Source organism: Tamandua tetradactyla, chromosome 15, assembly GCF_023851605.1.
Source record: "Tamandua tetradactyla isolate mTamTet1 chromosome 15, mTamTet1.pri, whole genome shotgun sequence".
Taxonomy (NCBI): Eukaryota; Metazoa; Chordata; class Mammalia; order Pilosa; family Myrmecophagidae; genus Tamandua; species Tamandua tetradactyla.
In genome coordinates, this window is record NC_135341.1 from 50176954 (window position 1) to 50192607 (window position 15654).

The 15654-nt window shown below is 34.6% G+C and overlaps 1 protein-coding gene across 9 annotated transcripts in view; it reads right to left on the reverse strand.

Moving 5' to 3' along the window:
• Positions 1 to 4097: 4097 nt before the first annotated feature.
• GOLGA4 (golgin A4) overlaps positions 4098 to 15654 on the reverse strand; it is a 150372-nt gene continuing 138815 nt past the window's right edge. For 6 of the 9 annotated variants that reach the window (XM_077129825.1, XM_077129824.1, XM_077129822.1 and 3 more), the window contains 3 exons: positions 12558 to 12644; positions 6504 to 6567; positions 4098 to 4829 (listed from right to left, as the gene is read on the reverse strand). In XM_077129825.1, the coding sequence (XP_076985940.1) occupies positions 6538 to 6567; positions 12558 to 12644 (117 nt within the window). In that variant the 3' untranslated portion in view covers positions 4098 to 4829; positions 6504 to 6537. The remainder of the gene's footprint in view (positions 4830 to 6503; positions 6568 to 12557; positions 12645 to 15654) is intronic. The other 3 variants (XM_077129826.1, XM_077129821.1, XM_077129820.1) reach the window with 1 other exon arrangement.

Genomic DNA, 15654 nt, shown 5'->3' on the forward strand with positions numbered 1-15654 from the left:
TTGAGAAAACCTTCTCAACCAAAAGGGGGAAGGGTTAAACGAGACAAAGTGTCAATAGCTGAGAGAGTCCAAAGAGAATCGAGGTTATCCTGGAGGTTATTCTTAAGCATTAAGTAGATATCACCTTGTTATTCAAGATGTAATGGAGAGGATAGAGGGAACTGCCTGAAAATGTAGAGCTGTGTTCCAGTAGCCATGTTTCTTGAAGATGATTGTATAATGATATAGCTTTCACAATGTGACTGTGTGGTTGTGAAAACCTTGTGTCTGATGCTCCTTTTATCTACCTTGTCAACAGATGAGTAGAACATATGGAATAAAAATAAATAATAGGGGAACAAATGTTAAAATAAATTTAGTTTGAAATGCTAGTGATCAATGAAAGGGAGGGGTAAGGGGTATGGTATCTATAATTTTTTTCTCTGTTTTCATTTTATTTCTTCTTCTGTTGTCTTTTTATTTCTTTTTCTGAATTGATGCAAATGTTCTAAGAAATGATCATGATGATGAATATGAATTACTGATTATATATGTAGAATGGAATGATCATATGTTAAGAATGCTTGGGTTTCTTGTCATATATTTTTTTTTAATTAAAAATTAATAAAACAAATTAAAAAAAAAAGAGTGCTTCCATGATCAGGCTTTTCTCTATCTGTGATTCCTAAAATTTTGTGATTCTGGTATGTTGCTTTTTTTTGGCATGGGCAGGCCCAGGAATCAAACCCAGGTCTCCAGATTGGCAGGCAAGAATTCTTGCCACTGAGCCACTGTTGCACAGCCCTTGGTATGTTGCTTTTTAACCTTATCCTTTTCAGACAAGGGAATCCTAATATATATACTGTCTTCTTATGACAGCCCCATAAACAAGTAAACCGCATGTATAATGTTGTTACACTTTTCTTAACTGTTCTAATTCATCCTAGGTCTTTTGTATATTGATTATTTGAATATTGTTATTTAGTTAACTAGGCAGAATGGTTTAATGGGAAAATATTACAACTGGAACTCAAGACCTGTTTTCAGTTAGTCCCTTAAACTCTTTGTGGCCCTTTCATCTATAAGATGGAAGTAATTTGACCTCTTACATACCTGGATATTTTTATGAAAAAAAAAAAAGGTAAAATTGCTTTAAAAAGATTTTTTTGAATAGTGCTCTATAAATATAAAAATCAGTACATTTGAGCTTGAAATTGCTATAGTATTTGTCCCTGCCTGAAAGGTTTTGGAGAAGAAAGAGAGAAAAGGCAGACAAAGAAACCTCAGAGTGAGGGGGTTTATTCCTGTGCTCCCGGGCAGAGCTCACAGAGCCCAAGGTAGGGGCTGGTGAGTCTGCACCTGGGTCTTGATACGGGTAGTTTTTCAGCAAGGGGGTCAGATGACGTCCAGAAGGGGTGGCACATTTTGCACAGCTCGAGTCACAGTGACCTTCCCTGTTCTCCCGACATAACACTACTAAACTGCTTACAAACAGCTATGAACACTGGTGAAACAGTGAAAAAGCACTGAATGGAATTTAAAATTCAGCCTTGCCACTTACTAGCTTAATGAGTTTCAGTAATTTATTTCTTTTCAGTTTCACTGTCAAAGTGGAGGCGTTATGATGGTCAATGTGTTAAGGTAAGTGTTTTGAGAAAAAAGTTATCCCGAGATATTGCAATTATGAAAAATTCAAATATAAAAGATGAGATCAGAAATGACTAGCCCTAAGGAATAATATATAAATATATGGCTAAGGAGACATTGCCTCCTCCTCATATATACATATACAAATACATCCCCACCCCTTCCAGAATAAGTTCAGTTAGTCGAGGGGGAATGTGGTTATTTGGGCAGAGGGCTGAAGGATGAGGAGACGGTCACTGGAAGATAAAAAAGCATTTCTGAAATAGAGAAAATAATCATGGAAAAGTACTAGGGTGGAAAATGAGCTTGTCCTGTTTCCACTTCAGAATGAGGCCCATTTGATTGGAACTTCCTGAGGTGGGAGAGAGTGGGAGGAGACAAGGTGCAGAGGTAGGGAGAGGCCAGCTTATTTGGGGCTTTGTGATGGAAAATAAGCAGGATATTTACAAATTTAAGACTTAAAAGTTTACTCAGTTGAACTAACAGGACTTATTGATGGATTGGTTAGTAGTCAAAAGCTCAGTAAACAGCATGAGCTTTGGTATAAAGCTCTGGGTCTGGATACCCACACTGACCTTTGATAACCTGGCTATGTGACTTTACCAGGGCTCACTTCCCTCATTGGTAAAATAGGTGTGAAATAATAGCACCTACTTTAAAGATATGTTGTTATATAAAATGAAGAAATCCATGTATGGTGGCTTGAAACTATATGTTTCAAAACAGAAAAAACATGTTTTTCAACTTAATCTATTCTTGTGGGTGTGGACCCATTATAAGTAGGACCTTTTGATGAAGCTACTACAGTGAAGGTGTGACCCACTTCATTCAAGATGGGTTTAATCTTCTTACTGGAGTCCTTTATAAGGGAAGTAATTTAGACAGAGAGGGACAGCCAGGAAAGCAAGAAGCTGAAGTCAACAAAACCCAAAAGAGAAGGTAGAGACTAGCAGATGCCACCATGTGTCTTGCCATGTGGCAGAGGAGCAAACGATTGCCAGGAGCTGGTCTTCGGGAAGAAAGCATCGCTTTCAGAATGCCTTGATTTGGACATTTTCACAGCCTCAAAACTGGAAGCTAATAAATTCCTATTGTTTAAGATAATCCATTTCATGGTATTTTCGGGAGCAGCCTAGGAACTAAAACACCATGTAAAACTCTCAGCCTAATAAATGTTAGCAATTATTATTTATATATAAATATATATGTAAAGTACATATATATATACACACGCAAACACAATGCAAAAGAAACATGTCTTCTAACTATTGTTGAAAAACTAGTTTCTCAGGCATCATTCAGGGACAGTTATTGAAGGGGGTCTTCATGAAAAGCTTCCAGATGGACCCTGGCTCTGAATACAATGAAATACTTTATCCTCCTATCTGGAACAATTAGCGGTGAGAGAGTACCACACCATTATTCTTGATCCAGGTAAGCTGAGCCTGCTGTACTCTCTTCTGAAGGAGAGGCTGTATGCCTGCAATGAGGGAAAATCAGCACGTTAACTACATACACTTGTATACTGACTGATTCCTGATCCCCATCCCTAAATTTAAAAGCTAGCATGGCTGCTTTTTCAGATGATTGGCAAATTATGGTGAGACAAATCTGGTCCACCAGCTATTTTGATAAATGAAGTTTTTCTTTGAACACAGCTCATTAGTTCATGTATTATTTATGGCTGCTTTTAAACTTCAATGGAAGAATTGAGAGCTGCAACAGAAACTGTATAGCCTATAAAGCAAAATACTTACCATCTAGCCCTTCAGAAAAAAATTTTGTTAACTCTTCTTTTTGATATGCTTATTTTCATAAAAAGGTTAGGGAGAAACTCTAGTAAGATGTATATGGATAACACCAAGAATTCACAATTTCTACCCCAGAAAAAGATACAAAAAGCGTAAGACATGACATCTATTATTAGAAAACCTTCAGTAAAACAAATGTTTTGTCAACTTAATTAAACTTTGATTTAAAAAACCCTCTTCCCTTGCTGGAACAGTAGTACCCCTTTCAAAGGAGTCAATCCTCCTCTCAAGCCCCCTAACTCTCTACCACAATGTAAAATACACCAGCAGCTCTTCCGCCTCGTCTGCCTGGATAACTGAGAGCTCATCTGAGGCAGAGCTTAGATAATACCTAAATATTATTAATTACTTTATTTCTTGGAGAATGCATAAAGAACCCTCCAAACAGTACAGAAATTTTTCTCATTGAGTTTAAGAATAATCAAAGTATGAACTACTCAAAAGAGAGAAGGCAGACACCTCAAAGTATTTCTTTTATCCATATGTCTTTTTAACTTGCTTATGTTAATTTTGGATGCAAAAAAATCTTTACAAATGCTCAGCATTTAGCTATCCTGACAAGTAACTCCTCACTATATTCACCCAGATAAGTAAAAAATAGATTCTTGACCATTTTGAAACAGATTTCAACATAGGAAGAAGCACAATAAGCAAACTCCATATAGTAAATAAACTTTATTTATCTGTTCTTTCAAGATAACAATGCTAACAGTCACAGGTCTGCATACCATACAGTTTTGTATTGATTATTTACAATTTACAGTAGTACTTTTTCCTTTGAAAAATATAAGTACAAAAGCTAATTAAACAATTAAGGTACTGCCATTTTAAGTTATCAGATGTCACAGCTTAAAGAATTAGTCTTTAGCAAATATTCAACAAATCAATCTGGATAAAATAGTCAATTAAATGCTATAATTTATCAGAAAAAATCCACTAAGTTTCATCTCAAAATGTATTGCACAAGTCTTTAAAAAAAATAAATCACCTAAAAATAAATAGGAAAGGCAAGCAGTTCTTTAAAAAGAAGGGACAAAGAATGGAAGAAAGAAACTTTAGGTAAACATCAGGAAGAAAGGAATCAGGTTAAGTTATTCAAAATATCTTTAAACAACATAAAACTTTCCCAAACAGAAAACTGAAGAAAAAAAGGGGAGGGGGGAGGCGTGCAGGGAACCTGTCACTATTTCCCCACTGATACAACCCAATTCAAAGGCCATCTGTAATATATCTGCAGGTCTATGTCAGATTTTTCTTGGTCTTTTTAGCTACATGAGGGGCCCTGAACAACAGTTTCATTCTCAAAGAATAACAAATGTGGACAGTTTTCCAAGCAGCAGGCTCACTGAACATCACTTCCCCATTTCTTCAAGATGAAGACCGGAGCCATGACTGGAAAAGAAAAAGAAGAGGATAAAGGAAAAACAAAACAAAACAACACAAACCTGTTCTTGGAATTATTCAAATTGACAGTATTTTTAAGTGAAATTTGCAGCTGCAACCTCTGACCATAATTGAATACCACGAGATCGTAACTAAAGAAACCCATGAGTAAACATGCTAACTTGTCAGAATTCCAAAAAGATTCAGCTCTAAAGGAGAAAATACTCTTCCTTCTTTCTTAGTATGTTGATCTTTCTACATATTGCAATTTTCCCAGCATGAAGGATGGCAGCAAAAGACAAACAGCATCTTGGTATGAAAAACTGAGCTTCATCTGAAAGTAAACCATATAATGCTACAAAATATGAAACTAAAACCTTCCTAATAAGGTTTCTCAGATTAAAATGCTAAAAAAGTGTTCAAACAGATCAAGCATGAGGTTAAAAATGTCATAAAAATAAATTACCAAATGAGATTAAGTAATAGAGATAATTTTTCCATGCATATTTAATAGAAACAGAAAAAAGCTTTAAAGTCTTCTCAATTTGTAAGTGAACAAATATGAGCCATTACTCATGGTATACTCCCAATGGTATATTATTTATAAAAGAAGTTCAATGATCATGTTTGGTCTAGAAACCTAGAGATGATACGGAAAAGATTTTCTGTTATATTTAAACTCCTTAGTCAGTTATTATTTTGAAACCTTAGCTTGAGCTGTTATAGGAAATGATATCTATGCATGATTCCATAATGCTGCACATTGTCAAAGTCATGAAAGACAAAAAAGGCTGGGAGAACTGTTCTGGTTTAAAAAAGACTAAAAAGACATGACAACTAAATACAATGTGTGATCTGAGTGGATCTTGGATTTTTCAAAGTGAGTTAAGACATTATTTGGAAAACTGGAAAATTTTAATATATATATGAGGGGAGGAATGTTTAAATGGTGAAGTCAGTCAACTATGTTGAACCATTTCAGACGCCTCCATTTTGTTGAACTAATACATTAGAGACAGCCACATTCAACTAAAGCTGGCTGCTTAAGTGTCTCCTCAGGAGAAATGTTGGACCATGTGTTGAACTGTATGATCTAGGGAAGTAATAAAACTGTATCCATTTTTTTATTTTATTGTTTTTTTGCAAATGTAGACACCGGAAATCGAACCCGGGTCTCCGGCATCGTAGGCAAGAACTCTGCCTGCTGAGCTACAGTGGCCCAACCTATCCATTTATTTTTGAAATGACCTTAATAGTTTTCATTATTTCAAACTAGACTTGCCCCTAATTATGCTTTTACAGTATTTTAAATTCTGGATTTGTGAATTTTTCATTTCTCTCTTATATCTCTTTTATTAATTTCAAAGATCAATCTTGGGAACTTAAAAACAAAAAGGAGTATAAGATGCATTAATATTTACTTGGATCCTTTAAAAAGATTTCAAAGAGCAGTTTTAAAACTTTCAACTACTACTTAAAGAACTAAAATTTCCTAAAATTGTGTAACTTTTACAGGTGGTAGTGATTATTAATCTATATATCAGAATTAATGGAAAATGACTATATTAAACCATAGCATTACCATGTTATGAAACAAAAGATCAAAAGAATTCCAGTGAAAAGGTTAATATCATGCAATACAGTTGATTTGTGAACAAAAGACAAAAGACATTCTTCACTCACCCACATGCTACCTAAGCACAGACTGATGGTTTATTCAGAAGATACCACCACGAGGTGAAGTAAACTACAAAGCCAGGAAGAAGAAAAGCTTATTGGGTTAGTTTTAAGACTTAATGCAAACATAGATTATATGTGTATATGAGGCTTAGGGGATTAAAGACTATTTAAATTTCACTCCAAGCTCCCCAAACCAAGAGAGTACAAGCAAAGTATAAGGCATCTATAACACCTTCCCCCCATCCTAAGTAAATATAACAACATGTAACTGACAGTTAACTTAAAACTTCAATAAAAATTTATAAAACAATATAATTAAAAGTGTATTTCATACTTTAAGTATATATTTATATACAAGACAAACTAGGAAGTGATTATTTGCTTTTAAAAAAAAGGATCTCTTTCATAATTACTTTAAAGTACACCTTAAAATTGTATTTACATAATCTCAATTTACCATCAAAAGATTTGGGGAAAAGGATGAATTTGAATTGCAATGTGCCTAAATGTGGAATTCTTATTTCTACACATCACTTTTATCACTAATAAACTGCCTTGTAATTCAACAGTATGTTGGGAATGGTTTCAGGAATGATGAGCCAAATCAAAATTTCAAAAAAAAAGGAACCTACACTCAAACATAGTTTTTACTGTAGCAAACCTTCTAAAATAAATTCTATGTCCTATTTTGAGACAGTCATAATCCAAAATCATTAAATAGCTTCATGGTTTGCTTTAAAACAGCAGCAGCAACAGCAAAGAAAAAAAAATTGTTTATAAAATTGGAATCTAAACTTGGATAGTGTGACCAACCTCAGAAGCAGCATTTTGTTATCTTTTCTACTTAATGTGAAGTTAGTAAAAACCAATCAAATAAAAACAAAACTGGAAAATATCTGCAACACACCTGATGCAATAGGGTTAAAAGCCTATGGGAAAATTTGCAAAGTGTACAAAATATATGTATATGGATGTTGCCTGTATATGTAAATGGATGCTTCTAAGCATTGAAAATATTTAAGCTCTATGTATTGAAAAACTGAAAACCACCAAAGTGCCCATCAATAAGAAACTGTGAACTAAACTGTAGGAAATTCATATAATCACACATATAATCAGCCATTAAAAAGAATGAGGTAGATCAATTTGTAATGAGGTAGAATAATATAAGCATATAATTGGTAAAACTAAAAAAAAAAGCTGTTGAATAGTACATATTGTATATTCTCATTTTTTAAAATAAAACTAAGTGATAAAGGAATAATTATAAATACATAGTTATAAAGCTTAGAAAATCTGCGAATATTCATCAAGCTATTAACCATGGTGGAAACAGACTGGAAACTGAAGATCCTGGAGGACTCCCTTCTACATAACACATTTTTCAATTGTTTTTTACAATGCTCTCCTATTACACAATTCTAACAAAATCAGTCAAAATGTATTTTTTAGATAACACATGTACTTTATATGGGGCAGTATTTTTCACCATTCATCAGTCTTATCTGCATTTATTTCCTGAATCAACTTTACATGCATCTACTGAGGCCATACTGTACTAGAAAACTTCTGGATCTAACAATGCTGAAAAGTTATGAAGATTTTAATTCAGAGGACATTTAAAAAATTCCAACCAAAAGAATGAAAGAAAGGAAAAAATTAACCTAATTATAAGAATAGTGTAGGGCAGGGAATGATCAAGATCTGAACATGACATAAAGGTGTCAGTCTAAAAGCAAAGCAGAAACAAAGTCAACAGAAGATTAACTTTTAAAAAAATATTAGAATGAATGGAAATAAAAACCAAATCTTTTTCATTAAAAAAGAAAAATTTTCTTTTAAAGGAGCCATTAAGAAAATAGCCAGCTAGTTTAATATGTGTCATTAAGTTTTGCTACTACTCTAAAGAGAAAAAATGTATTTCTAAGAATTTTTAGAAAGAGATTTCCATATAGTAATGGAACCTCTCAATTCCAGTAGATAGTTTATCATCCAATTACAATAAACTTCCATAATGAACTTATCCTAAACAATAAATGACACCCTTCTTTAAAAACATCTAATGGTGTCTTTTATCCCATAAAAAAACAACTAGATGAACCAAAGATTTTGTATTCACTCCAGTACCTACCCTGTTACTAAATATCCAGTCTACCCTGGCTATTTAAACTACCTAATCCATTACAAAATGAAATATCAGACTAAAATAAGCGAAAAACATAGAGGAGGAAAAGCTGCTGTAGAGAAGTCAAAGTAAGCACATAGAGTTTTCTTTTTAACTTCTGCCTACTGTATATAAGACAACATTTTTTCAATTTGGAACAACTCTAAAAATGTTTTAAATTTTACAATTAATGGAATACTTTAGAAGGAAATAAACCTTAGGGGTTGTATAATCCAACACCTTCATTTTACCAAAGAGGCCCAGAAGGACAAAAAAAGATTTGCTCAGTCATTCAGGTATTGAGCTGTTGAAATATAGGCTCTCACCACAGCAAAGCTGAATGTGGCTGGCTCTCCAAGACACTGGAATTGAAGTTATTTTTTTGAGTTGATATCATTCCTATAAAATGATCTGACTGTCCAATTGAGGTCTTTAATGTTTTGTCTTATACACATTATTAGTTCGTCTTTTCAAGACTCATTTTTCCAGGAAAGACTAGTTCTACGTATTACTACATGATAGCAAAGTAATCACCCTACTATTACCATAAAATCCCAGTGCCGGCACTGTATTATGGTTCTCCACTAATCCTAACAAGATTGTGTGGGTAGCCACATTCTACCAGTGAAGAAATTGAGGCTTCGAGATATACCTGACGCTCCAAAGCAAGACAATGAAGACCAGGATTCCTTCTCTACCCATTACAGCCCTCAAATAAACGAGACTTTAATTATGCTCTATAATTTAATCTTACTTGTCAGATAATGGTTTCTCTAAGAAATATATTCTGGAGATTAGGTTAAGCTCTGAAAACACTTATTTAGTAATAAATGCTATATTCTATAATGGGGTTTTTCAAATAAAGAGTATAAAGTTCACTAGGGGAAGGAAAGGTATGGTAAATACATGATAGAAAGAAAAATGCCATACCAGCAATCATGAAAAGCATTTGATCAATGCCACAAAGAAAATGTTTAAGTCACAAAGCAAAGACTTCAGAGTGTTTTCCTCTCATAATATCTGAAAAATAATGCGAACACAAACATGGGCTATATGCTGTCAACACTAAGTGCAATCCACACTCTGTTTTGGGTTTGCTTTGGTTTTCTGATAGCAGTTTTTCATCCCCCAAAGCCAAAATAACAAAACAGTGAGGGTCACTAATTTATTAGAAGGGAAACTGTGGCTGCATATTTGCAACAAACTATAGAAAAGATCTACATGGAACATTTTTAAAGGTAATGTGACTAAATAGTTTTAAAATGATTAATAAACTCTTAAAGCTTTGTTTTCCATATATTTCATTGTGGTCACTTTCTAATTGAAAAACAGAAGTTACTTTTTTTTTTTAGTGTTTTATTTTAATGAATTATATCTCATTGGACAGGGATATGAAATTAGCTGAAATTTCTTCAGGAGACCTGTTCAAAGACAAATAGTGATTCTTATTGCTCATTTTACGAATAATAGCAATCCTAAGGTAAATGTGACTCATGCTTCAGCTTTTTCAATCAACAGTGACCTTAATTTTCCATCTCATACAGAAATGATCATGTGTCACGTTTGCCAAGAACCAAGAAACAGCAACTCAAATTGACTGATTTGTAAGAGACTTCATATTCTGGGATCTCCCCTACTTCTTGCTCATTATACCTACTTCTTATTTCCTAAGCATCTCTTTTTATTATTTGAATTAAATTACTTAGGTATACCTTTTACTCATGTATGAGTTGGATGAATGTTATCTCTTCCTAAATAAAGTAGAGGTTCCACAAGCAATTTTGTCTTCTGTTTTTATATATTTACCTTAACAACTAGAAGAAAGGGTGATTGTTGACTGAACTCATTCATTAAGCAAAAGATAATGATGGAAGACTGTGCTTAAAGGAGTAGTGAAAAGAGCGGGACCTTCTTTCTGGTAGGTCAGTCTCTGGGACAAGGGAGAATTATTTCAGGAAGGATGTGTCAGCCACCATTTCATTCCTATCTAGAACGAATACTACTTTATTCAGTAATAAAGAATCGTAAAGGTTTAAACAACAAACGTTTTCTGTATGTCTTGAAAGGTTTTTACGTTTCACTATTTATTTTTACCAATTCTATTATCTCCTTCAAAGTAAACCAATCTAACACTGTATGTGTGTAAGGGGCAAAGGGAAAGTTTCCTATCAAGGGGAACATTTGCCACAGCTGCAATTTAGGATGAGTCTATTCTCTATCTAACAAATTCTGATAAAAAGTTGCCTAAAAGGAAGAAGACAGTTTACCATACTCCAACACCAAGATGATAAAGAGACCATGGGAGAATGAACAAAAATAAATCCAAACTGTTTTGTATTTATTAAAAATGTTTTCTTTTAAATATGTTTTCTTAAACTGCACCGTAATGACACAATAGTGTCTGTGTGCTCAAACTGCATTGGGATTCTTATGTTCACAAATACACAGTTGTTTTACTTAGTGAAGAGGAAAAGTTCTACTCCAAGTGATTACATGCTTGTGGAATAAGATCTTCACATAATTTAAAAGAACAGTCTTTCTCTTGATGAAGGATATATGTGATACCTTCCTTGTATATGTGATAACCTTCATTATAAAAAAAAAAACCTTATAACCAGAAATGACTATCCAGAGGTATAACAATGCTTTTCAGGTCACTAGTAACCAGGGAGGAATGCTTTACCAAAAAACTAAATATTAACCAAAATAATTGCAATTGTCCCAGAAAATAAACATTAGATATACAACTTACAATGGGGTATTGGGACAAAGGTCAGGGGAAGTCAGGAAGAGATGGTTGAAATGTGCCCAAAGCACAGGGATCCCTTCAGAAATGACTCTCTGCAAAAATCAGAGAGCAGTAACTTCATAAATGAATAAGTTCTGGGATACTGAGCATAATGGGGGAAAGCCTTTCATCTGGGCCATCTCTAAATATGTGGTTGAATTCCATGGGTTAGAACCAGAACAACAGGTGGCCATTATGGAGATAAATAAGAACTTTTGTTAGAAGTACAGCCTGTCAAAGAGAAAATGGAATGATCTGGTAGGAATTATTTAACACCTTACTCCTTATCTCTGGACACACTCAGACATAGGTTAAACCACCACTGAGGAGAATATCCTCGCCTACTTTAGTGAGGAGAGAGAACGGAGAAGCTGCACAGGGGTCATGAAATAGGTACAGAAATTAGAAAGACTGTATGGAGGGTACTGCTGGCCACTGTCAAGACAAGAAAAGGAAGCAGAAGGAGAGTGTGGGGCAGACAGGACACAAACTTCACAGATTTCACATTTTGCTTAGAATGGATCTTTTGATAGAATAAATGGCCCAGGGCAAAAAGAAGTTAGACATGGACAATTTTGTATAGTTTATAAAGTGTATATTTGTTTCATTTTTCAATCACTGCTGACTTCATACAATAGGTTTTTAATAATTCATTTATTTGTATACATTTCTCTTGTATGGGTATGTCAAAAGCTCAAAAACACTTAAATTCCTTTATTCAGAATTACTGTATTTGGAAATCAAGTGATGTGAAATAAGGAATTGCCATATATAAAACATTTAACTGCACGATATAATTTGGTTTAAGAAATTATTACTGGAAATACCAGAACAAATACCTTTCAATACTTTCCATACACAACACAAGTTTGGAAAACCCATATAGCATACAGGGGAGTGAATCTCATATATGGTATTAAATAAGACTGTTCTTTCCCTTGAGGTATGCATTTACATTTGCCCTCAGTTAAACTTTCTTAATGTAGAGTCACTCTCATTTTTCAGGCTGTGGTACAATGAAAATCTTAAAAATTTAAATTTCTTTTACGAAAAGTCATTATGAAGGAAATAAAATATAAATAGATGAGACAGTTTTAAAGCTTACCATGAGTCGAGCATCTTCTCTTTCTAAAATCTTCTGAGTCTGATCATCAGGGAACTTCAGTACAGTGGTTATAACCTTTGCCATTGTCTGCAAAGAAAATAAGAGATGATCACTAACAGACAGTGAAGCAGATGAAATCTTAGCCCATTCTGACATGTTTTGCTGGTGGGATTCTTTAGTGCTCTCAATGGAAGCCACGACCAAAGAAGTATGATGTGAAAGTTTTAGTCAAGGAAATAACAGTCAAAATTAAAATTTCAATTTGTAAGTACTCCTCACAATATCTGGGTTGATATTAAGAAGATACAGTCACAATAGCATGAAGCTATATAAAGTTCTAATGCTCTTGGCCCTTTGTCTTATTAAGATAAAACTTCATTACTCTCTCATAAGGCCTTTTCTTTGTAGATATCTATCTGGTAAGTGATGTATTATCAAAATACATGCTCAAATAATCAGAATTAGATACCTCAAGTTCAGCTTTAACTAAATCACATCATATATCTCATAAACATGGGCTACTGCATGAACATGAACATGCTTAGTAGGTATTTTTCAAGACATGCAGCACATCAGCCTAATAGAAATACAAATTACATTTTAAATAAACACAAGATATGTTGTTTGGTAGAAAACATGATGATCAAACATTACACATGGTGGCTTGCAAAACAAGATCATAAATTGTGCAGATCTAAATAAATATACCGTAAGTCAGATTGTCACCCATAAGCTCGTGGAAAATTCTCCTCAAAGGTTGAAACTCCCTATTTTGTATCAAGATGAGAAGTTTTGAGGGAGACAGAGAGGAAAGAAGATACCACTTATGAAATATGCTGGATAACAAGTTCAGTGCTTACATATACAATCAAGTGGCAGTGCTCTCCTGGGGATTCCTACAGCAGATGGAAAGGTATCCTGGAAGACTGACTCTAACATTCTCTGTTATGGTTACACAGACTCTGTGTGTGTGTGTGTGTGTGTGTGTGTGTGTGTGTGCACGCGCGTGCACGCACGCATGTGTGTGAAGGGGTGGGGGAGGTCTTCAAGGAAAAGATGACATAGAGTTAACCAAAATTTTTGGAAACTCACATTATTAGAGAACAGTATCATAATTATTTCCAGGAATAAAAGAAACTAACATTTTTAAAATTCCTATTATGCCAAGCTTAAGTAAGTACTTATTTCAATTAACAGATCAGTTAATACTGTCCTCAACCACAAACCCCACAAAAGGTAAGATTTTAATTTCAGTCCTCTCCTTTATTTCTTCCTCTGCCATTTTGATAATCAAGAACAGACCATTTAAAACAACTTAGTTCTTGGAGAATTCCAAAGGCATTTTATAGAAACCTTTATCCTTTAAATTGTATTGCCTGCACAGAACGGAATCTTGTACTAACCTAATGTCTAGAAACCAGTTTTACATATGGCATGAAATGGTAAGAGAATATGAACTACTTAATTATTTCAGTATTTTTTTTTATAATTAGCACTCTGAAGCAATTTTAAATGGTTTTTGTATGGTATCTATGAAAATTGCTTTTAAGAAGTACCAAAATTCTAAAATTCTTGTATATATAATAATAGTAACATTTCTCTAATTTCAACTTACAAAGGTCAAAGGACCCAAAAGTCTACTTAAATTCACTATGAAAGCACACACAGATGCACACAAGCATTTTTATAAAAACAAACAAACAAAAAACAAGAAACAAGTGTGATAGGTTATATTTTCACACTTCTAGACAATGTTTTAAATGGGAAATCCACCTCTAAATTCATCACCAATACAGAATTTACAGCTGAATGATTACCCAATCAAAACTTATAGCACTTCCCTGGCTTGCCAGAAAACACTTTATGGAGAAATCTAGGCCTCTTTGCCACTGTCTACTGTATACACAATATTCTCAGGCCCTGGGATTAAGGAAAACTTCAAATGAGCCACCTGGTTTAGAAGTGACCTATCCTGCCAGGTTTTCCTTAGGGAGCAACTTCTACAATAAAGCAAAGAATGGGAAACACTTTAGTGAAAGGGTGAACAGGCTGAATTTCAACATCCATAACAGCTGGGAGAATCAAAACCCAAGAAAAAGAAAAGTGTAAGGACAGAAAAAGGGAGGGGAGCTTACTTAACACCACACTGCAAGAATGTGTGTCCTATACGTGGTCTCCTTAAAAAACAGTCCTTTGTCCCATAAAATAATGGACACATGCGCAAAAGCAGATGAAGAAACACAGGTGAGATGACATACAGATCTTCTATACAAGAAACAAATGATCAAATCACAAAGGCCACAACATACTGTGGCTCTTCCTAAAACTACAACCTTGTCTCCATTAGAAATTCTTGTTAATATATAGACAGTGTGTTGGAGAAGCCATAAAATATCGCCAACATGGCTGTCATAGCTGATGCAAGGCAACACAAAATGGCTGACCTTAAATCTGCCCTCCGCCCTAGCAACAACGGTGACCAATCCCAGAAATCTGCCCTCCACCCTAGCAACAACGGTGACCAATCCCAGCCTGACATGTGTCCCTACATGCTCCCAGCCTATATAAGCCTGTGCACTTCCTCAATAAAGCGGGCGCCTTCCACTCACCCCTGAGGGTTGTCTCCTGAGTCGTGTGCTGTGTGCTCTGTGTCTGTGTGACTGACTCAGTACGGCCACTTACCCCAGCCATCAGCTAACCAGCCATCAGCTACCCAACAACAGTGGGCAAAAAAAAAGGTTTATATAAAAACAGCTCAGATCTTGTCAATCCCAACTCAATAATTTTGAGGGCTACCCACCAATGCCTATTGGAAAAATTCAGAAAGAATTAAAAGTCCTCCACTTTGGGTAGCTCTATGTGTAATCACTTCTACCTCACAGATTCAGCACTTTAGTTGAACCAGACTACTTATTCTAAAAACCCACACAAAATTCCTACCTCGGATCTTCTGTCTGAGCTCATCTATCAAAATATAATCCTTCCTTAAAGGACAAGTGCACACATTCTCCATGATGCCCTCCTTGATCCTCCCACAAGGAAATATGAGGATTATACTTCTCTTACAGACTTTTTACATCCTGCATCACATTATGGT